Consider the following 24,166-nt stretch of genomic DNA (forward strand, 5'->3'; position numbering starts at 1 on the left):
CGCCCGTGCTAGTCAGAACCATCTCGCGTTGCAACCTTTACTTGGCACCTGCACTTTGAGTTCCTGGGCACCTTCCTAGATTCCTGAAGCGGTGGGAGCTCTCCCACATCCCCACTTCTTGTCTCTTCCTGCCGATTGGAGTTCAGGCAGCGCTCGCAAATGTGTCACTAGTTCACCTTTACAGAAACCTGGCTGCTGGCCGTGCCTCTTCCAGTGCGGAGTCCGCACTGACCGCCTGCCTTAGCAACTTGCTCACGTGTCCTTTGGCGCCTGCCGGTCCTGTGCTCGGAGCTCTCGGAGAAGCGCGCTCCTGCCTTTGGAATGAGCTAGAACGTCCCCGCCTGGGTTTCAAGATTTGGCCCCAATTTGCTTCATGAATTCAGCGCCACTTATTGTTATGTTCTTGTTCTGAGAGGCACTGTTCTAGGTTCTGTTGCTATCCCCTGGCCCATCTGGACTACTGGATATTCTTTTGTTGTTGCTGTTGTTAATCCTCGCCCAAGGATATTTTTTTCATTTTTTTTTTTTTTTTTTTAGGGAGCGAGCGTGGGGGGGGGGGGTAAAGACAGAGAGCGAAACATCAATGTGGAAGAGACACATTGACTGGTTGCCTCCTGCATGCGCCCCCACCAGGGCAGTGGAGGTGCCTGCCCTTGACCGGAATTGACCCGGTGACGCCCCGACTTGTATGCACATTAGCATCACCTGGAGACTTGCACACAGCCAAGGCCCAGGTCACAGCCAAGACCAGTGAAGCCATACACTCTGGAGGTGGGCACAGGCAGAGGTGTTTGGTCCCAAAGCGCTGACAAGTTGTCATTAAAATCAGTGCTTTTAAAAACGTGTCATTCCCGGAGTTCAGGCTGAAGTGACAGACCCTAGTCTCTCTCGGACGTTGTCTAAGTAGGGTTTCACATGGACACTTAAAATCTGAACTACACTTACCCGGGAGCACCATTTCTAACGTTTTTTAGAAACTTAATTCTATCTTTTTGGAACCTGTTTTAACCAGCAGAAAACGTAAGTGCTCTCTTCCTTAAGTCAGAACAACTTTGAATTCCTTAATGAGGCCAGTACCCAAATGCCCGCGCAAGGTTAAAGATGTGCTGCCAGATTGGCAAGTTTTACGTAACAGTTCAAATACTTCCTGCAGCACGAAGAGTAAACAGCGAGAGCAGGTCTAGCGTCAAGTCCCAGTTTTATTTGTGAGACAGAATTTTATCTCATTCATAGGAAGTTAATAAAAACCTACAAATGCAAGTGTAACTCACTGAGCGCTGCATTCGTAGGCCACAGAAACCTCTGGACCAAAGCAGAAAGCAAACAAGCCAAACTACCACTAAGTTCCTCACCAGATTTTATATCATCATATTACTTCTCTTCCGATTCATACTCGTATTCAAGTATTCAGAGTCCCCAAGTAACTGAGTTTATGGTCTTCTCTTTCCTTCCCGTTGGCTCCAAACCTGGCACGTGGTTGAGGGGAAGCGGACATACATATCCCAGCCTTCATCACTCAACCAGGGGCAGCTCCACAACCTTGGAGTCCACGGCTGTAGTACAAAGAGAAATGGTAACCGCCCTAAGAGACCCAGCGCTGGGTCCCAGGCCCCACAGACCCCACATCCCCACCTTGTCCCGCATAAGAGAGCGTGCTCATGCCCTTTGGGGATCTGTGAGTGAGTGGACATTGTCCCCTAGCACCACTGGAACAAGGTCTGTTTTCACACTCGTTAATGACGGTAAGTGTGCCTGCCTTCTCCACCTCCAGTTGTACGGCCCAAGTTCTGTGGTCAGGGACTTGCCGCAGGTGGTCTGTGTTCCGCTCATCCTCTTGGCGCTGGCCAAATAGGTGCCCTGAGACACCACAGTCACCGCCTTGAGGTGGGGACCATGAGAGAGTGGTAGGGTAGGATCTTGCCTCGTGCTTTGGCAAAATTCAAAAAGGCAGGGTCGTTCACTTTTAGTTCCTTCCGGTATTTCTAGCCCCTCACAGTTCCTAACACAAGCTACAAAGAGCAAACAACTGACGTGCAGGTCGGGGTGCCTTCTGTGATGCCTGCGGTTGGGCCTCTGTGCAGTGTGTCTCTGGGAATGACACTTGACCTCGGGCAGACAAGTAATTTTTGATTAAAGACTTGGCAGTGTTTTCTTAGCAGTGCAGGAGCTAACCCTCACACCTCCAGGCTCCCTCTCAGATTCCTCACTGCATTCTGTCTTTCTGATGAATGAGTCAGTATTTTCGTGGTGATGAAATGTTTGCTGCTGGACATCTGGGCCTATCTGGATGCAGAGAACATTTTTCCGAATCAGTTGAACAGTGGGTCCTAGTGGATGAGTTCCATCTTGGTTTCATTTAAAAGCCAGCTGCTCTCTCCACCACTGCAGTTATACAGACTACTTTCACTGCCCAGGCATCCCAGGTATTCCACCTATTCTTCCCTCTTGCTGGCAGCCTCTGGTCTTTTTACTGTCGCCATAGTGGCAGTAAAGTGGAATATACAATACAGTACATATCTTTTCAGAAAGGCTTCTTTTGCCTAGCAGTACGAATTTAAGGTTCCTCTGTGCCTTTTTGTGGAATGACAGTTTGTTTATCCTTTTAGCTATTGAAGGACCTCTGGTTACATCCATGTTTAGGCTCTTGTGAATAAAGCTACCATAAACACTTAAGCGATGGTTTTATTATGAAAATGTTACCAACTCATTTGGGTAAATACAGGGAGTGGAATTGCTGGATCATATGGTGGAGTATGTTTAGTTTTGTAGAAACTGCCGAACTGTCTTACAAAGTGGCCATACAGTTGTTTCTATCAGCAATGAATGAGACTTAAGCCTTTTTTAATTTTTTATTGAATTTATTGGGGTGACATTAAAAAATATAATTTATATAATTTATGGGGGTGACATAGGCTTCAGGTGTACAGTTCTTTAATACATCATCTGTATGTTGTACTGTGTGTTCACCATCCCAAGTCCCAAGTCAGATCCACTTCGGTCAGTTTATCCCCCTTTGCCCTCTTCTACCTAAACCTTTAAACAACACACAACTTGTTTTAATACCATTCAGAAGAGACTAAAGCAATGTGTATAGTATTTATACATTGAAATGTGACTTCTCACATTATTGTGTTCATTGTATTCTACATTTGTTTCAGGTTTAACTCATTCAAAAGGACTAATGTCATCCTGCAACATTTGGTAAGTTTGGACTTGGCTTTGCTGGCATTATTAGATGTGAGGTGTAACTTAGAATGCCATTGTTCGGGAAGAAGAGAAGTACTGGTAGGTGCCTTTGACCTTGGTACACCCTGGTTCCCAATCGTACAGTGTCAAGACGTGACCAACATAGCTTGCAGGAGGTGGCCTGAGGCAGGCTGTGGATAAGAGCACCGGTCTTCGCGTTGGAATGCCTGGGTTTCATGGGCCCCCACTTAATTGTGGGCAGAGCACTTGGTCTCTCTCAGCCTCCTCCTGACTATATATAAACTGAGGATAATGGTATCCACCGTAGAGTGCTTATGGATAATAAATACTATGCTTCATTTGAAAAACTAGCCTAATGCTTGGCATATAATGAACCAGTAGTTTTCAGGTTTTTTAAAAGACGGGAACTTTTCAAGCAAGAAAATCATTCATTTCTTTATATCATTCTAGTGGCATTAACGTTAAAGATTCTGTAATATTCTTTGCCCAAAGTCTCACCCTCTGTAACTGTCCGCCAAAAATGCTTGGCCCAAGTGCTTGGAGATCCATGCTTAAAGATATCCCTGCATCATTGTAATAGCAGAAGGTGGAAATTACCCATGCTTTTCAGTATGGGACTGATAAATTGACATGTAAGACTGCATAACTGTCAAAAATAAATAGGCATCCTGTGCAGCCAAGTCCAACATGAAATATACAACATGATTTTATAAAGGAGGACTTAAACATTGTGTGTGCCCTAGCTGGTGTGGCTCAGTGGATAGAGCGTCAGCCTGCAGACCGAAGGGTCCCAGGTTCAATTCCAGTCAAGGGCACATGCTCAGGTTACAGGCTCGATCCCCAGTAGGGGGTGTGCAGGAGGCAGCCAATCAATGATTCTCTCTCATCATTGATGTTTCTCTCTCTCCCTCTCCCTTCCTCTCTGAAATCAATAAAAATATATTTTTAAAAAAGATATTGCTTAATACTGTCAAAATATGGGTTTCTGGGTTTTATTAGATTTTTGTTAGTAAGGATTCATTCTCCAGTTAAAAATTTCCAGTTTAAGCTGACTGTCAGTTTCATATTGCACTTTGTTCCCATGTGAAGATCAAGCACTGTCCTTAAAGGAACATGTGAAGTGGGCGGGGCCGTTAGCCTTGATGGTGGTGTGAGCGGAGACCTGGGAATTGCTATGTAGTTTGAAACGTTAACTTCAGGTGTTAAATTAGTCAGTCCTCTATTACATGAGCAGTGAGACCTGGTGATTAAGTCACGGTGTGTGCGGCCCTTATGTGAGCGTATAGGCAAGTTCTACATAACTATGACATGTAAGCCTGTCATTTTATAATCTGGCTTCACACTGCTCCTTCCTACTTTCCCAGCACTCATTTCTTCAACCAGCCTTTATTCTGCACAGGTTTATTTTCAGTGAATATTTTCAAATATTAATTGCTACGTTTTTGCATGTACTATTCTGTAGCATTCTCACCCCCTTTTTTCTTGGCATGTATGAAGGCCCAGCTCAAATATCAACTTTTTCCAAGTTGTTGGTAGCCACTGTAGTCTGAATTATTTGCCCTCTGTATTCATCTTTGCTTTCTAAGTAGCTAATATATTGGCTGGTGTACCAACCAATAAAAGATTAAAGAGTATTTCATCGTTCAGGTTGACTCATTTCACTTAGAAGTAAAATTTAAAAGATGTAAGAGGTGTGTATAGTTGTTTTAATTGTAGCAATCTTTGTCAGATGTGCTCAGTTACCCATGTGATCGGTTACCTTAGCACTGTGTGAAGGCTTTGATTTGCTGTAGCTGTTTCCATGTAAAGCTCTCATGTGCTTACACAGAGGCTGTCCGCCCACACGGATGCAGTGGGAGAGGTGCTGCTGGAGAGGAGGGGCTGCGCAGGGGTGATAACCCTGAACAGACCCAAGGCCCTCAATGCACTGAATCTGAGCATGATCCGGCAGATCTACCCACAGCTAAAGGTTGGTCATTTTCTTACAGCCATTGTATCGATTGCTTTAAAAGTGTACCTTATAGTACATTTCTGGCATTCTTTCCCATGGAGTCATTGGACTGCCTGGGGTCGGCGCCCAAGCCCATGGATTCCTAGCTTCAGTGCTGGCCCTGCGTTCCCCTAAAGCACCCAGGCCGGGAGGGCATTGCCCCAGGAGAGCCCCTCCTCTTCCCGTGGCTCTAAGTCTCTTCTTTGTCCTGCCGCTCTTTCTTCCTCCCGCCTTTTACCCGGTGATCCTGGGTCTGCCTGGTAGGGCCCGTGTGAAGATACAGATCTACTCTGCTTCCACATGACAGCAGCCTTTTGATTTGAAGACCACTGTTTGTAACTGCGTGGCCAGCCTTTACTGGGGAAGGTCATACTATACATAAGCTTTTCTATTCTAAGTGAACTGTGGGTGCAGGGAAATCATCACTAAAGTCAGACTGCTTGTGCTTGAAACCTGGGCTTCTCCTAACTGTGTCGATGGAGAGTGCCAATCGAGTGTACCTCCCTCTCCTCAGCTGTGAAGCAGGGTGCTCGCACCTCAGGATTGCTGTGGAGAGAAGCCAAGCAGTGTACCTCATACGGTCAGCCACATGGTGTTCCACAAATGCTAGCTCTCCCTGGCCACCTGTTCCTCATTCTTCATTTGACGAGTCTCTTCCATTTTGCTGTCTGTTGGAATACCTTGTAATATGTTCTTAAATGTAATACAGAGAAATAATCCAGTGTTCCAGGTCAGAGTGGACAGCGTGGAAGCAAGAAGAGGATTCCTTGTAGAACACCACGTTTCCACTAACTGTCCAGCTACGCCTCTGCCTTGGGCATTTGTACTTTTATTCTCAAGTGTGGAATGTATAGAGCCTCTGTTAATTTTTCTGTCTCTAGTTAACTAATATTTTATTGGTCCATTGTTCTAGTCCAGGGGTGGGCAACCCCTGGCATGCGTGCCAAACATGGCACGCCAGTAACTTTTGCTGGCACGAGAAACCCTCTCTTATAATCTTCCATTTACAATTTTTTTCTTAATATCGACTTTTTTATTTTTCAGATAAATTCAGTGTAGGTGCATCTTAGATAAATAAATAATTTTACAGAACAAGTTATCTTAAAGACCATAGACATGGATTGACGAGAGAGGGGAAGAGCAATTTCTATGCCTCTGCCTTAACTCTCCCTGCCTTCCTAGATCCGACCAGTGTTTTGGTTTCATCACATATGCTTGTGAATCTTTGTTCTCAGTGATGAATTTTGTTAAGTCTCGTAATAGGAGTACCCTGACGGATGAAAGTAGTAGCTCGTGCATATCTCTGAAGGTCACAAAATATAAACCTGATGTAAAATCTCTGTCATCAGTGATGCAGCGGCAAAAGTCCCACTGATAATATCAAACGGAGTCATAAAGTTTTCTGTCGGACTCTCAGTGTACATGTATACATTAAAAAAATGTATTTTTCATCATCATATACTGTGTTTTTGTCTCTTGAATAAATTTTATTATTTCTTCAAGGTTCTTCACATATGTATACCTTAAGAGATATCAAGTAGGCGTAACATGTACTCAAAAAATTAGGGTTGGCACGCAGAAGAATTTTGAGTCAGAGATTTTGCTGGTTTGGGTACGCACTCACAAAAAGGTTGCCCGCCCCTGTTCTAGTCTTTTGAGTTTACATTGGCTCTTGATTCTTTTATCCTACTTAATTTTTAGCTGGTCTTACCAGCCCCAAATTTCAGATTTGGTCTGTGTGTTTTCACTCTGTCACTTACAAATTTGTCAGTAGGACAGAGCCCCATAGCAACACACTAGAAAGGTTATTGCTCTGTTATCAACAACCTTTGGATGGATTTGTTCACTAGATTACTAAGCTTATGTAACATGTAGTAGTATTAAGTGTGTGTGTGTGTGTGTGTATCATAATATGCTAATTAGACTGGACGTCCTTCTGGGCGACCTTCTGGACGAAGCTGGGGCTGCGAGGGTAGCCCGGGTTCCGGGTGCCAGAGGGAAGCTAGTGCCAGCAGCCACGAATTTTGTGCATCGGATCCTCTAATATATATCCTATACAATAAAAGCCTATTATGCAAATCGACTGAACAGCGGAACGACCTGTGGAATGACCCGTTGCTATGATGCGCACTGACCACCAGGGGGCAGATGCTCAATGCAGGAGCTGCCCCCAGCCCGCAGGCCCGAGGCCAGCCAAGGCGGGTGCCAGTGGGGGCCCCCCAATCACCCCACCAGTCGCCCCACAGAGGAAGGTGACTGGCAGCGGCAGGGGGTGGGGCTGGCCAAGGCAGGTGCCAGTGGGGGCCCCCCAATTGATTGCCCCGCCGGCCAGGCCTAAGGACCCTACCCATGCACGAATTTCATGCACCAGGTCTCTAGTGTGTGTGTGTGTGTGTGTGTGTGTGTGTGTGTGTGTATTTATATTTATATATATATATATATAGATATTTATATATATACATATTTATATATTTATATATTTTAACCTTTGTCTAAAAGTCATGGCAAAGATGTCAGATGCCATCATGAAAAGTTGGGATCCATTCTTTTGGATACACTTTATAAAGGTTCTGCTATATATCATGTATGGATATATACACAGGGTGGGTCAGAAGTAGTCTATCCATACACTGTATGCCTGTACACATGTTAGAGTGTGTGTCTGTGCAAGTGCATGCATCTTTAATGAGTTTGTGGTCGTAATGTGCTTATTTTGTCTTCTTTTTAGAAGTGGGAACAAGATCCCGAAACCTTCCTGATCATCATAAAGGGCGCCGGGGAGAAGGCTTTCTGTGCTGGGGGAGACATCAGAGGTACCAGCCCCTCCTCGCCCTGAGTGCTCCCTCGGCAGAACGGATAAAGTGCTAGCAAGCTTTCCTACTACTCCGTCACTGGTGTTACTTTTTAGAATTTTTTAAAAAGTTAATATATTCTCAGGTAGTTAACTTGTCTGCCCATCTTTAAACTTGTAGTTTAAAGATGGGCAGAGCCTTATGTATTGATTTTTAGCTTCTTTAGACTATTTTTGCATAAAAGCCTAACTTGATATTGTTGTTTGGAAATACAGTTACAAATTCTAGAATTATTCTAGTTTACATGAAATAAAACAGGGATTTCAATTCCAAGAAATTTAGCTTCTTGAAAGATCATAGTTCAGAACCATAAGTAGGCACTCAGAAAATTTTTTAAATGATATTGTGAACGTCACTTAATTATTTTATATGGAAGTAATTGATTAGACTAAGACTGGAAGGAAGTGTAAGGTCTTTGAGGTAGAAGAGCTTCAGCATGCAGTGCAGGGTACCCTCCTTTCCGTTGAGAATGGCAAGGAGTGGTCAGCACTGAGCGGAGATGGTAGAGGAGCGTTTTGGGGCATAAACCAGGGAAAGCTTCAGAATCACAAGAGACGTCAAAACTGTCTTTTAATAGCCATGAAAAGAAGTCAAATTTGGAGCGTTTTAAAGGAAGATAACATTAGAGTTAGTTTAAAACTATAAACAGTCAACAGGTTTGTGTGACTTTCCCATAACAGAAGGAACATACCTACCATACATTTGTGTGCTAGTAGGTGAGTCTCATAGGCCTTGACGGCAGGAAGAGGCATGTGTGCTTGCAGTGTGCGTGAGAGAGAGAAGGGTCTCAGTGGTATTGACAGTGACTGCTGGAAGAATGCAGTGGGTGTGAGCTTGGAGGATAGGCAATTGCAATAGAAAGGAAACCACTGGTAGTGTTTATAATTCAGGTACTTACTGTGCACCTTCGTATTACGCCAGGCAGCAGTGTGCCGTAGCAGCATCTTTGGGAAGATGTATTTCCTTTTGTATCATTAATAAATAAGGGCCTTACTATCTCATTTCCCTCTCTAGCTTCTCCTTTTATGTTTCTCCTTCAGTCTTTTAAAACGACTTCTTTCTTGATTTTGTTCTTTCTGGCCTGTGTGCTTTTGTAGGTACTCCTTCCTCTACTTAAAACTGCCCCCCCCCCCCCCATCACTTTCTAGGAAATCCCATCTGTTGTTCAAACTTGGCTCAGACTGTGTCTTCTGGGAAGCCTTCTTTCCATGGCACCTCCTGCTCCCGCTCCTGCAGCACCTGCCTTAGAGTGAGCATCGCACCAGCACTGTATTTTAGTATCTTCTCTCCAGGCTGCATAACTGCAGCACCTAAAACAGTGCATGGTACTCGGTGGATGCTCAGTAAATGTTTCGTGGGAAAGTGAAAGTGGCAGAAATATTGAATTATTTATTTATTTATTTATTTATTTCTCTCTGTCTGTATGTATAGTATACTTGAGATATATATTACCACCCGGTCAGGTAGCTTCTTTGGTTAGAGCATCTTCCCAATGTGCCAGGGTTGTGAGTTCAATCCTGGTCAGGACCACATACAAGAGTCAGCCAATGAATGCACAAATAAGTGGAACAACAAATCCATGTGTGTTCTCTCTCTCTCTCTCTCTCTTTCTCTTTCTCTCCCCCTCTCCTCCCTCTCTTCCTTCCTCTCTTTCTCTCAAATCAATAAATTAAAAAAACAGATATATATTACCAAAAGAAATGTATATCCACCAAATATTTATTCAGGTGCTACAGAAAACAGTCAAAAGAAAGTGCATTTTGTAGCAATATATAACTTCTAAATTTAAGTGTAACATTTTGTAGGAAGTTCTTAAGAATTTTCCCCTTGAAGTTTTGACATGGGACTATGAATCTGGGGCTAACTATAACATGTCTGTGGCACGGGCAATTTCAAAACGTTAACAAATCATTCTAGAGTTTTCCCCAGGACTGAGTATTACAGTATTTTAAATTTATTTTATTTGATTCTATTGACTAGAAAACACTTTTTTTAAAATTTGTAATCTTTTTTTCTTTCTTTCTTTTTTTGGTAACAATGTCAGAAGTTGTAAAGGGAGACCGGAAGATAAGTCAGGATTTCTTCAGAGAAGAATATGTGCTAAACAATGCCATTGGTATGTGCTTTGCTGAGAGCTTTGAAAATGGAATCAAGAAAAGCAGCATTAAAGTATGAATTATTAAAAATTTAATCAGCAGATAATCTTATTTAATCTTTTATATGCTATGTGTCAGTCATAAGTACATTTGATTAAACTATTCGGACTGCTCATTCCGAAACCACACTTTCATATTAGTAGGCTGTTCTCACCTATTTGTCATTCAGTCGATATGAAAACATGATTCTGATCATAGGGCTGGCTTTCTTGGAAAACAAAAGATGTGGGTCCCAGTTTTCTCTGTACAATGAGGTATCATTTTCTAATTCTTGAAGAATTTGGGATGAAACGTCTCTATAGTTGATGTTCCAGAGCCTGGGATTAGATGTTAAACTACAGGGAATAACACAGTATGCTCGTGTGCTCACCAGCCCAGAGGGAGCAGGCATCAGTACTTTATTTTGCTTGATGTTTTACAATTTATGTAAAAGAAAGAGGATTCTACACGTTTTAACATTACAGCTCCGTCTGCCTTGTTGCTTTCCTGGGCACCATTTCTCTCCCCAGAGGCAGCCGCTACCCCTCTGCAGAGCACTGCTGTCGTTAATTCGTAGTTTACCCTCCCAGACCACACTCTAGATTTTACTACATACTTACCTATGTGTTACTTACCTATGTATTATATAGAGGGTGTCCAAAAAATGTATACACGCTTCAGCAGCTGATAACTCGGTTAATTTTCACTCCTTTTCAGGTTTAACAGATTTGAGATAATGGCTGAAGCCAGACTCAGCTTTGAGCAAAGAAAATGTATCCTAAAGTGCCACCAGACTTTTTTTTTATGGAGATACATAAAAGATAAAGTTTATGGTACAAAACTGGTGACAGTTGACAAATTGAGGGCACATAAATGCTGAGCGAAATGACCCTTGATGTCTGCGATCCCATTGCTTCGTGTTATCAGCTGTGCCTGGACCAGAATGGTCATTAGTTTGAAAACAGGCATTGGCAAAAAAATTATTCATATCTGTAGTTTTTAGTTTTTTTAACTTTTAAAAATGAACTGTATGTTAATAAACACTGACTTTATAATCATTCAAAGTGTATATACATTTTTTGGGACACCCTATATGATATACACATAAGATATGCATGTAACGTGTGTGTAAGTGTATTTACACCTAATGCCAGTATGTCTATTGAGTATAGTTGAATTGGCAGTTAATGACGGAGCTGAGACTACAGTCTGGGCCTTCTGACTTCTGGTCCGTGCTTTTTCCTTTATGCTTCACTTCTCTTTGTATCCAGTTACTTGAGATTTATAGAAAACAAGTTATGTTCTTTAAAATATAGCTGTGTATATAAACATCAGTGGCTTGTAAGGCAGTTGTTAGTCATATTTCTCAGTAGCTGAATTAAAGCTTCCATTTGTTTCAAATTGCAGGGTTGAGTTGTTAAATGATTATGAACAGATGATCAGGATTGTTTATGGATTGTCATTTTAAGAACATTTTACAGGCCACACATTTAGTCTACCTTGATATTTCTTGCAAAAATTTCCTTGGGAAAATATTCAGTTCATATAACGTGGTTTTTTTAGGGGGAAAATTTTTTTAAACATTGCAATTAATTATAATTCTTTTTCTTTTAGATTCTTGCCAGAAACCGTATATTGCATTTATTCATGGAATTACAATGGGTGGGGTAAGTAGACTGTTTTACTCTCATCATTACTATGTGAGTTGTATTAAGAATAAGTTAATTATTAAACAGAAATAGGTCCTGGCCAGGTAGATCATTGGTTAGAGCACTGTCCTGATACGCCAAAGTTTCAGGTTCGGTCTTCAGGCAGGGCGCATACAAGAAGCAACCAATGAATGCATCAATAAACTGAACAACAAATCCATGTTTCTCTCTCTCTCTCTCCAAAAATGATTTTAAAAAACCCCAAACCAGAAATGAAGCGATGATTATAACACAATAAAACTTGTTAAACAAAGTTATGTTTGTATTGTAGAGCCTTGCAAGTTTGGGATACAACACTTATATCTCGTTTACACTATCTCCACCCAAAAGAAAATGGTCTTACTTATGTTATATGCTGTGTTAGCATCTGGAATTAACAGTTTTTTTAACCAATAGAACTCACTGAATCTTGTTTTTAAAAATGTAGAGCCCTTTTCTACTATAAGTAACGGATCGCTCCCAACAGCGTCAGGAGAGAACCTGGGCTCTCGGTGGGTTTTGCCTCCGAGTAGTGGGGATGTGGGGCCGGGGTTGTCTGTGGCACAAGCTCCCCTCAGTGACAGTGGCTGTTCTGTGACGTTCTCTGAAGCGGCCTTTGTCAGTTGAAATCTTTACTTTGAGTCTACGCTCTTACAAAGAAGTCTTACAGGTCCCTGGCCTTGAATAACTTGATGTGGAGTTGGAGAAAACGTAAGATAATTAGCAAGTGGTAAATTGTATGGCACTGACAATAGCAAAGACAAACGTTTCAACAATTGGGAGGTCAGAGGGAGTCTCCATGGCAGGAAAAGGTAGGCTTCAGGTAGGTGGTAGGAGGCCAGAGGGTAGGATTTAAACTTCCACCTGCCCCAGGGTTGCAGGATCTGGAGTGTGCAGGAGGCAGCTGATCGATGTTTCTCTCTCATAGATGTTTCTAACTCTCTATCCCTCTCCCTTCCTCTCTCTAAAAAATCAATAAAATATATTAAAATAAAAATAAAATAAAATATAAGATCGGCATATATAGTACATAGAATTTATAAGAAATTGCATGTGTTTTTTAATATTTTCTGAAAAAGGTTTAAAAGTTTCAAGAGCTTTTAAATGGCTGAACTTGAACTGAGGAAATGTAATGGAAAATTAGAATAATCAGATAGAAATGAGCCCCTTTCTAATGAGTTCACACTGATAGAACTCAAAGTGCTTGACATTGTTTCAGATAATTTACATGTTTTAACTCATTTAACTGTGTGGTGTCAAAGTTAGGGTACACTGGTTACAAAGGATTAAGAATGAGAACTAAATATAATAGAAGTTTTGAACAACGTAAAAAGAATATAATATAGGAAATGTATGTTACAGTGTGAACACTGACATAAATTTTTTGATACTTTGTCATCACGTGTATACTCCTTATTTATTTTATTCAAATACCTGTTTATTCAACTATGTTTATTCAGAGATGACTGTATAGTTTGCCCTTTACAGTGACATTCACCAAATCAGAGGCTTCCAGCCAGCCATTTTATTTTCTAAAACTTGTGTCTTAGTAACCATTTTTAAAGAGTTACATGGTTGGCCCCATGGTATCTGAGAAAAAAGATATTGCTGATTTTATCTGACGAAACATGAATAAGTAAGATGTGCTAACATTCTACTTAAAGCTGCAGAAGTTTCCTAGAGTAGCCTGATGGTGCTTTTCTGACCTTGGTCCCACGCAGACACTCAGTGGTCTGGGTAGTCACAGTTCTTCTGTTTGGAATGAGAGGGCCTTGGGGGGCTGGGGGGAAGGACGTGAAGCATGGCACAGAGTGGGAGCCAGAACAAACCCGTCGCAGACACGGAGGCCGGGTACTTGTCACCAGTCAGGTCTCTCAAGTTGTGTGGTTCAGGGTTTCCCTCAGTCTGTCTCCTGAGGGCAAGTCTTGTGGAATAGAAAGACGATTATTTGCTCATAATATTCTGAGTGTACGAATTTGTTTTTATTCTCTTACAGTATTTTAAAACGTTTTGCCTTATTTGCCTAGGGAGTCGGACTCTCCGTTCATGGGCTATTCCGAGTGGCTACTGAAAAGTCTCTTTTTGCAATGCCAGAAACTGCAATAGGTAAAAAACAAACCCAAAATTTTCATAATTACTTTTATTTCAACTTATTTTGACTGCGCTGTGTGTCACACAAGAGTTGGTTAATTTCTTCAACAACAATGTAATCTGAACTATTAGGAAATAGGGGATATTATGAACAACGTTATGCTAATAAACTGGACAGTGCTCCGACCAGCTGAGCGCCCCAGCCAGGGCAGTTCTGGGTCCATTCTGATTGGTTGTTTATCACCTCACTACGGGTAGCATCTTCCTGCTTTTTAAGATGCTTGGCAGTTTCTAATTGGACTCTAGACATTGTAAACTTCCCCTTGTTGGGTGCTGGATGTTTTGTTTTCTTATGAATATTGGTGAGCTTGCTTCTGGGAGGACTTAAGTCATTTGCAAACAGTTTGATCCTTGTAAGTCTTGCAAGATTGTGGATGTTTTGGTGCAGGATCTGAGCAGTTGCCCAGGCGAGTGCTACGTACTTTCCTCTTTGTATTCTGCTCAGTGCTCCATGCATCACGTGCTTTCTCGTCTGACCGGCGGGAACAGGCACTCTTCCAGCTTGGTGCGGTCCCGGTGCTGTTCTGTGTGATCCTTTCTTCCCTCTTTCTGTAGACTGTCCATTTTTTATTGTCAGATAAGACTTCATCTCATGAACAGAGTTCAGTTTGCTCATCCGATCACTCACTGGCAAACATTGGGTGGTTTTCATCTTGTGTCTGCTGGGCATAATCTGGTTTTTAAAATTTATCTTTATTATTGAAAGTATTACGATGTCCTCTTTGTTTGTTTGTTTTTGTTTGGTTTTCTTTTTCCCCTTTTTTATTTTATTGATTTTTTAGAGAGAGGAAAGGAGAGGGGTGGGGGGGGGGAAGAAAGAGAAATATTGATGTTTTGGTTGGTTACCTCCCACATACACCCCGACCAGGGATAGAACCCACAACCTGAGCATGTGCCCTGACCGGGAATTGAACTGGCAACCTTTTGGTGATGTGCAACCCCCTGAGCCACACTGGCCAGGCTGTGTAACGCTTTCTTACGGTTCTTGCCTGAGCCACAGTGGTTTCCTCATACACGAGTACTGCTCAGTGCTGGTCTCACCTAGAGCAGAGAAAGTTACATGCATCTCTCTCATTTGAACCCCTGCTGTCTCTCTTATTTAATTAGGACTGTTCCCTGATGTGGGCGGAGGCTATTTCTTGCCAAGACTTCAGGGAAGACTGGGTTACTTCCTTGCCTTAACAGGATTCAGGCTGAAAGGAAGAGATGTGTACAGAGCAGGAATTGCTACACACTTTGTAGATTCTGAAAAGGTAAGTACTTGGACGATTGCATCTTGTGTTGTTGGAATAACTCATATCGCATGGGAGGCAGTGGGTGGCTGAGGTCTGAATCCTGGACCTCGTGCTTAAAGCTCTGTGACCGCCTGGAAGGGTCTCAGCTCCCCAGCTTCAGGTTCCTCCCACAGATGCAGGTCACTGGGTCAGGAAGAAGGGCTCCCTACGGAAGGACCGGAGTTTGCTCGTGGAGCGCAGCCCCGCTGGGTTTGAGAGAGTGTGGTCAGGGGAGGCCTTCTGGATGGAGGAGACATTTAACGAGCAGGCGGGACACGGGTACTCGGGCAGCAAGCACCGCTATGTTTTGGAAACAGTGAAAAGCCCCATTTGACGGAGCACAGGGGAGGTGTGTGAGGGGCCAGGGGAGAGCTCGGTGTGGCCGTGTTACAGAGCCTACGGCCACTGTAGCGGCCACAGTTCCGTGGGATCATTTTAGTTCAAGTCCGTTACAGTGTACAGTTCAGATCTTTGGTTGTGGTACCGCATTTCACCTGCTCAGTAGTCAGAGGGGAACAAAGATGAATGTCTCAATCTTTGCAACTATGTTCCACGGTGTTGGCAGAGAAGGAACTGTAGGAAAGGAGAACTATTCTCTTTAGTTCTCCCACCTTTACTCATTCCTCGCAAGACAACACCTGCTGTGTGGGAACGTGTGTGCACAACTTCAGTGAAAACTTCCTTCAGTAGCTCAGCTGAAGAGAGCATCATCATTTTAAGACAGGAATTTCAAAAAAGAATATAAGGTTTCTGAAGTGCCTTGTGTTACTGTGGTGTTTCAAATCTGTTTCCTGTCCCCCCTTATTATTGTTATTTTTTTACCTTTAGCTGAGCCTGTTAGAAGAAGATTTATTATCCCTGAAATCTCCTTCCAAAGAAAAGATTGCAGATGTCTTGGAAACGTATCATGCAAAGGTAACCTTGTCAGTATTCTAACCTCAGGTTTTAATTCCGGGGAAGGGCGAGTGGCTGGAGAGCGGTGATGAGCACTGTGGTGCGTGGATGTGGATAAATGTGCGCAGCCTTCTAAAAGCCACAGAGGAAGAGTCTGCAGAGCTGTCAGGGTGGGGACCGAGTCCAACTCGAATCCAAGGTCGTTCCCCCGGCAACCAGCCCTCCTGTCCTTCGGGGCTTTCCAGAGTTCCCTCGTTAACAGTAACAGTGCTGTGGCCGAGAGGGACTTGTTATGAAAACAAGACACCTGTCTCACCTTTATTTTGGGCACTGAAGACAAATGACCAAATATTAGCACGGAAGGTACTTGCTATGTTCCAAGGCTGTGGGCAGCTGGGAGCCATGAGTGAGACTGAGCATCTGTGCATGTTAAGTTACGCTTCGCAGTGGAGCTATGTGCTCATTTGGATTTCAGTCCGAAATATCATCCCCTAAGTGCGGGGCGGAGAATGCGGCCACAGTGGCCCGGGGTAAACGCTTTAGTGCAGAGAGTGACTGTGCAGCCTGGAAGGACTGCCCAGGACTGCCCCAGCTGGTCCTCTCATAAAAGCCTCGTATCCAAAGCAGACGGGCCCGTGCGTCGTGCTGTGCTTTGCTAGGACTCAGCCACACCTGCAGCGAAGGTGTGTGTTCCACACTTTAGGAAGGGCCTTGAGCCCGGCCGATCCAGCTCACTGGTGGGGTGACATCCCACACCAAGAGGCCACCCGTTCTATTCCCCGTCAGGGCACATGCCCGGGTGTCGGGCTTGATCCCCAGTAGGGGGTGTGCAGGAGGCAGCCGATCGATGTTTCTCATCATTGATGTGTCTATCTCCCTCTCCCTTCCTCTCTCTCTCAAATCAATGAAAGCATATTAAAGAAAAATGAATGACCTGGATAAACTGGAATTGGTGCAGTAGAGGGACCTGGGTTGTGAGGGCACACCCTGCAGTGTGAGGAACGATGAAGGTGGAAGAGGGTGAATTAGAGCTAGAAACACGAGGGCTTATTTTTGGCCCAGAATTAAACACAAGTTCTAGCCACAGCTGTCCCCGCACTCGGGGCGCTGTTTTATCTCTGCGGCTGCAGGGAGCTGGCGGGATGCCTGCGTCACGTGGTGTTGGGCAGGACGACTTCCCGGTCCTTACAGTCCTTGAACTTCCTGACACGCTGTGACGGACACGTGTCACAGAGATGATGTGAAGTAAAAGTACAGGACCACTTGGCCTTCGACCCTGTCAGGTGTGGCCTGGGATAGACACGTCTGAGCTTTGAACACAGTGGTAGGCAGTCAGGAGACGGTTGGATGGAATTGGATTGAAAGCGATAATCTGTCACATAGTGTATCCTTCAATATGAACTGATTGAAGATTTTTAAAGGATTTGAGTTACTTCAAATGAATGTCAATATTTTTGTTTTCAAACAGTCCAAGGTTGATGAGGGCAAGGCGTTCGCACTGGAGGAGCACCTGGGCAGGATAAACAGGTACTGAGCCCCAGGTGCCCCTGCCCCCGGGGCTGGGCAATGGGACCTGCTAATGGAATGCCATTGTGTTGAGGATGCACCAAATTCTGCAACTGGAGAGCACAGTGCTTTTATTTCACTTACCTTTGAAAACAGCTTCTTGGCCACTCTGTTGGTAATCTGCCGCACCGACTCGTGTTACTGAAAAACATCTTTTTTTTTTAAGTGGGAAAGAGAGGCTAGAAATAATTGAATTAACTTACCTTTTATCTTTGTAAAGTCGTCTTCCCTGAAGGTCTGATGTATCAAGCCCTCGGCCAGTGGTTTAGTGAGTGATCTGAGAGATTGACAGACTGGCTTAAGAACACAGGAGGAGGGGAACTACTGGAAAAAAGGACAACCGTCTCTACAGTTAGAAGCACCAATTTTTCAGTTTCGATATCATTACTTACAAAGAATACATGCAGGAGATGCAAAGAGAAGACTTAGGCCCTGTGCTGTGTTGCCGAGAGTGGAGCGGTGTTTGAGCTCCTGCGCCTGGAGAGGGGAAGCTGTGCCGGGGTTCTGGCTGTCACAGGAGGAGGGATCTTAATGTGACATCACGTGTCCCCTTTCCGACAGTTGCTTCTCCGCCAACACCGTGGAACAGATTATTGAAAATTTACAGCAAGATGGTTCGCCTTTCGCCCTGGAGCAGCTGAAGGTAAAGCATGGGTCACTTCTGCCCTGAGCAGGTGGGTTCTTGGACGGGGAGGCCTCCTCGGGGCAGGTTTCTGTGGTGGTGGCATAGCCCACTGTTGTTGTTCCCACAAAACCTCACCAAACCCAAGTGCCGTGTCTCCCTGCCGATGCCAGGGCAGCCCTTGGCCGTCACGGGGAGCCCGAGGCACGCTTCCCCTCCAGGGTCCTCCTGGTTCTGAGGGGGAAGCACCAGGGACGGGCACCTTGCAGCATGTTGCAGGTGTGACATTGATCTGTAAGTTCTGTTTAATGAGCAACAGCTCAATATATGGTCTTTCTAAGCCAGCCGTGGGCAAACTACGGCCCGCGTTTTTGAAATGAATAAAACTAAAAAAAAAAAGACCGTACCTTTTATGTAATGATGTTTACTTTGAATTTATATTAGTTCACACAAACCCTCCATCCATGCTTTTGTTCCGGCCCTCCGGTCCAGTTTAAGAACCCGTTGTGGCCCTCGAGTCAAAAAGTTTGCCCACCCCTGTTCTAAGCAGTAGGTTTAATAAAAAAAAGAAATCTTTTTAAACCCGTTGTGTGCCATAAGCGTCTGTAGACGCAAGCGGCGGACCTTCCCCACGCCACGCACGTCTATAACAAAATGTTTTCCTTAAGTGGCAGCCCTGACCAACTTTAAAATCATTTTTCGTGAGAATTTTCGGCTGAAAATGTTCAAGAACACCCGGATTGTGAGTAATATATTTATTTTTATAATATTCATTGCAAATTGATTTTTTAAATAAAATTCACAATATCGTGGCGTGTGGGGATGGTTTCCGTTTTGGACGCGTGGCAGTCCAAACTGATTAAACTAGCACAAGGCTCCATCTCCAGCCACCACGGAGCCTAGGCAGTTTCTCAGTCTCAGGGGCACAGTCTTCCACAGCCGGCTCGGCTGGCGACAGCGGGAGGCGCCGCTTTGTGGGAATGCCGTGCCGGCAGGTTAGACCCCTGAGACAGCTTTCTGACTTCTAGACGCGGCAGGCACGCATCAGAGCAGGTGGGACAGCGGTCTCTCTCCCTGACTCACAAAGTCGTTAACGTTATTACAGCTTTTAGGAATGTTTGCATGAATGTAGATGATGGTTTTCTGTTTCAGGGATTCTGACTTCAAGTTGGTTCTCTTGTTCCAGAGCAGTATAAAAACTAGTATTCCTGTTATTACTGTCCTCAGCAACGTGGCAGAGTGTGCCCTTAGCCGTTCCCTTTGCAAACAGCCACGCAGCACTTTGCCGGACAGGCGATCTGGTGTCACTTTACAGCAGCTCAGATGTGCAGGGGCCACCTCCCTTGAGAGCACTGCCCCCCCTGGGCTGGGGGGGCTGTGGGGGGGGACTGGACGCCCTCCCGCTGCCCTCTGTCCCTCTGGCGTGTGATCGTCCCGCACGCAGAATGGGGTCCCGGCAAGCCCATCCCCAGAGGGAGGGACACACACACACACACACACACACACACGGGAAGTGCGAGTTTCCTTCTCACTCGGCTCACCTGGAGCTCTGGTGAATGAACGCGGCTCCAAAATGCCTGTCTCTGCTGGGAGTGACGTGACGTGACGTGACATGACATGACATGACATGACATGATGTGGGATCAAACTCCCTGGCCCACGTAGACGCCCCAGAACCACCCAGAACCACCTGAAGGAGAAGGTAGCCGTTGGTGCTCAGGGGAAACGTTTGCGGATGAGAGAAACGCTGGGCGGATCTGAGGAGGGTCCCAGTGCTTGTCTCGGCGAGCCTCTCGGGTGGCGCCTCGCCCCGGGCGTCCTCGGGCCCCTGTGCTCTTCCTGCGGGTCCCAGGGGTTTAGCCGCGTTCCTGTGCCAAGTGCCACCACGTCCTCTACATCTCGGGGTCCCTTCTCTCCAGGATTGACTGTGACAGAGACATCATTTCTTCAACATCCTTACTAATCGTTAGAAGCATAGTGTTAGGTGCACACCCAGTGATGACACGTTACACACATGCTGAGTGGTCCTCCCACTGAGTCCGTTTCAGCAGGTGAAGAGATGGATTTTTCCTCACTGTCATGTTTGCTTGGTGCTTGGGCAGGATTAGCCTAAAGCGTGGCCTGACTTGGCTAGGACTTTGTCATCTGAAAGTGCTGTATGAAGGAGCACATTTTAACACGATTTATACCCAAACTCAGCTGGTTTGTTATAGACAGTAGAGGAACTGTTGGTCTAAAACGAGCAAATGCTTTTTCCTAACAGGTAATTAATAAAATGTCTCCAACATCTCTCAAGATCACACTGCGGCAGCTCACAGAGGGGTCCTCAAAGACCTTGAAGGACGTGTTGACCATGGAGTACCGGCTGAGCCAAGCTTGTGTGGTGAGAATTGGTCTAAGTGTTACCATTTCAGAGCTACGAGCTAACGTATGGTCACTGTAGAGCGTGCAAAACACGGAGCCATCGATAGGAAAACGGCCGGATGTCTCTATGGAAACAGCGGGCCAGTTAGCTCAGGTGCCGTGGAGACACTTGAGCAGAGGGGGTGGGTGGTGGTGCAGTGGGGACCCGTCGGTCCGTCTCCGATGCTGTGGCAGCAGTGGCCGTGGGAGGGGGAGCTCAGCGGGTGTAGAGAGGTCGCCGGGAGCAAGGGCGCTCACAGCTCTCCCTCCTCTCTGTCTTCCAGGGAGGCCATGACTTTCCCGAAGGCGTCCGGGCAGGTGAGTGACAGCTGGCTCCTTCGGCTCTCACGGGAGCAGAACGAGTGAGCGCACACGTTCATCCCAGGTGGTTGCTGTCTTATTAGTGAAAATTAGACTTTTACAGATGGCAAAGTGTTAAGAAATTACCAACTGGCATATAGGGGAGATAAGTCATTGCATCCAATATTGTTTTAAAAATTTACTTGACTGCTCACTGCTCCCTAGTTTATATGTAAGAGGTCACCCTGCTTTTAAAGTCGCGGGCAGAGGCAGTGTGAACTTGTCACTCATTCTGCTGCTGAAGCCTCAGAGAGGTACGTTTATTCCGCACAATGCAGGAGAAAAGCCATACTACATAATTAGTAAAATATGTGAATGTTTTTATTTATACTTTTGCTTATCATCTTCAAAGCCAGGATACTTAGAAGAAGCAAGTGGTTGATTTTTTTCGTTCCTAGCAAATTTGCAATAATTTTTATGCAGATGCCCATATCCCTAAAAACAGCTATTACTTCTGTGAGTTTTCCCTCTGCCTGCACTTTGCATGTCTGGTTTTCTTATGTTTTTATTGATCACTTTCATGTAAGACTGGATGCGCTCTGCCTGAATAGAGCTTCGGTCAGCACCGGGCACTGCGTGGGGGACTGCTGAGCTTTTGGCCTGATCTCCTATCTGAAGTGAGCCTGGGCTCAAACCCTCTCAGAGGCACATGGCCCTGAGTCGGAGGCGGTCATAGGTCGTACAGAAACCAATAAAATAGGCATTTCCCCCACTAATTCCCAGCAACGTGGGATCAGAGCCTAGACTTCTGATTTTAGGAGGATCTGTGTGGTACTTGGGTTCTGCTGCCAAACCTTCATTTTATGTGAGAGCAACCCTTCTTAAACTTAAAAAAGACAGATGTTGTTTCTAGATACACTGTCGTGATTTTAAGGAAAAAGAGTTGAAACCGAGCAGCATTGAATTCTGATTACAATACAGGTTCTTATCAGGCTATTTTTTACTGAGGAGAAAGGATAGCCCCTCGTTAACCAGCATAACCTTTTTATTCGGAAAGTAGCATCTGTTCTCAGGAAAACTGTTCGGTGTTTTTGCATAATCAAATGTTTGCGTTAATTTGCTAATTATAAAATGTCATCAAATTAAGTAAAGTCGCAAATTAGGGGCGTGGTTGTCAGAGGTGTTTGTTGTTCGCATGTAGAGCAGACTTCTGGGTGTCGGGGAAAGCAAAGCAGGTCATTCTAGCAGAGCAGCTGCGGGCGGACCGGACCGCGTCTCAGGGACCTGCGGGCGGAGCTGCCTCCATGCAGGCTGCCTGTCTGCTGACAAAGTGCTCGTTGGGAATAAAATAGACTCCGAGTTAATCACTCTTTCCTGTGCCCTTGAGGGGACGTCCGGGCGGCAGACAGCATTGGCAGGGGGCCCGGGGGTCCTGGCGGGAAGCCTGTCCCAGGGCTGCTGGCATGGGCACTGCCCCGGATGTGCAGCTCAGGTTGGCTGGGAGGATGACATCGTGGTCAGCACCCTCACTGGGCTGATGCTGATGCTGGGGCCTCACAGCCAGGCAGCTGAACTGCACCCCGGTGTCCACACTTAACTATGCATTCACCCCCCCCCCCCCCGCCCTCCCCGTTCCAGCAGCCTGCTTCCTGGTCCCAGATCGCTGCTCTCATCATTTACCTTGAACCCTACGGGCGGTGTCTGGTTCATGTAGAGTTTGTCTGTTGATATGCTTCCACTCTTCACAGGGACTGTGCACGTTTTACTAGTAAACATGGTTCAAACCGCCCGCCACAGCCATGTGAGTGCGGCCCCTTCCCTTCACGGCTTTGCGACAACTTAAGAAACCCCACAGAGGCCCTGCCTGCCCCCTCAGTCCCCAATGGCAGCATCGGTAGCTGCGCACTGTCAGCCGGAAGCTGGCACCCCCCCTTAAAGGGGCCTTACAGACGCCTCGCGCTCACCCTCCTGTGGGGTCTCCTGGCTGCACTCAGTGATGACACCACTGAGGCTGGAGGGGCTTCTCACGATGCCGGTGACGTCGGCGCTGACTCAGGGCTGTGTGAGCGGAGGGCTCAGCAGAGGCAGGGTCCACGCTGAGTTATGCGTAAGCCCCTTCCTCTCCCTTCAGTCATCTTCCCTCACCCCAGCTGGGTGAGGAGGCTCCTCTGGGCCCTCCTCCCTCCTGCTGTCCTCCCAGTCACCCCAGCGCTGGTCCAGCTGCTGTATAACAGGAGGTTTCCTTCACGAAGGCTTTGCCGGAAGACGACGATGCTTCTAGCCCCAAACCCTGGCTTCGCTCGGAGGCCCGGGCTGGCGGCTACCACACAGTCCTCATCAGCACGTGGCCGCCCGTCCGGAGTCTGTGGGGCTTCACTTTTAAGAGGAACAGGCACACACAAATTCATGCTTTGCAGAAAGACATGTGCTGGAAAACCACGCCCCGTACCAGGCGTTTGTCATTCGGTAATTAGAATCGTGACTCAGCAAGAAATGAACTGACGTTTCTTGTTCTTCACTTCAGTTTTAATAGATAAAGACCAGAGTCCAAAGTGGAAGCCGGCCAGCCTGGCAGAAGTGACTGATGAGGCCGTGAGCAGTTACTTCAAGTCTCTGGGGAGCAACGATTTGAAGTTGTGAAGTGCCTGGGTTTGGGAGGTAGTTTGGAGCAGAGGTTGGCAAACGGAGGCTCGTGCCCGAGTCGGCTGCTGCGTTACATGCCCGCGAGCTGGGCGGCTTCTGCAGTTGAATGGGGGGGGAAGGAGAGCAGAGACGGGCATTTCATGAACCATCGGTGTCCGCAAGTAAAGCGTTGGAGCGTAGCTGGACTCGCCTGTGTGCACTTCCCCTCGGGAGATCACAGCCCAGACGAGGCCTGTCAGCCCAAGCTGTTCCCTCTCCGCCCTTTCAGAGGACATCTGCCAGCCCCTGACTGGAGATGGGACACGTGAGGTCCTCAGAGATTGGGTGGGAGAGCTGGTGGGAATGGGAGCTTAATGTCCGGCTTTGGGAAGGCGTTTATATGTTGATTAAGTAGATTATGTACAGATGATAAAAAATAAAATCATGTTTTTGGATACTGTG

At 45.7% G+C, this 24,166-nt stretch overlaps 1 protein-coding gene across 1 annotated transcript; it reads left to right on the forward strand.

Annotated features, from left to right (window-relative positions):
• The first annotated feature begins 3,158 nt into the window (after positions 1-3,158).
• On the forward strand, positions 3,159-24,166 carry HIBCH (3-hydroxyisobutyryl-CoA hydrolase). The gene is made up of 13 exons (XM_014464038.2): positions 3,159-3,201; positions 5,036-5,176; positions 7,926-8,010; positions 10,094-10,165; positions 11,799-11,851; positions 13,900-13,978; positions 15,131-15,276; positions 16,126-16,212; positions 17,660-17,718; positions 18,319-18,400; positions 20,643-20,762; positions 21,067-21,100; positions 23,607-24,166. The coding sequence occupies exons 2-13, from the start codon at positions 5,147-5,149 to the stop codon at positions 23,720-23,722; spliced, it is 963 nt and encodes a 320-aa protein (XP_014319524.2). The 5' UTR covers positions 3,159-3,201; positions 5,036-5,146; the 3' UTR covers positions 23,723-24,166.

The sequence above is a fragment of the Myotis lucifugus genome, unplaced genomic scaffold, assembly GCF_000147115.1.
Source record: "Myotis lucifugus unplaced genomic scaffold, Myoluc2.0 scaffold_234, whole genome shotgun sequence".
Classification (NCBI taxonomy): domain Eukaryota; kingdom Metazoa; phylum Chordata; class Mammalia; order Chiroptera; family Vespertilionidae; genus Myotis; species Myotis lucifugus.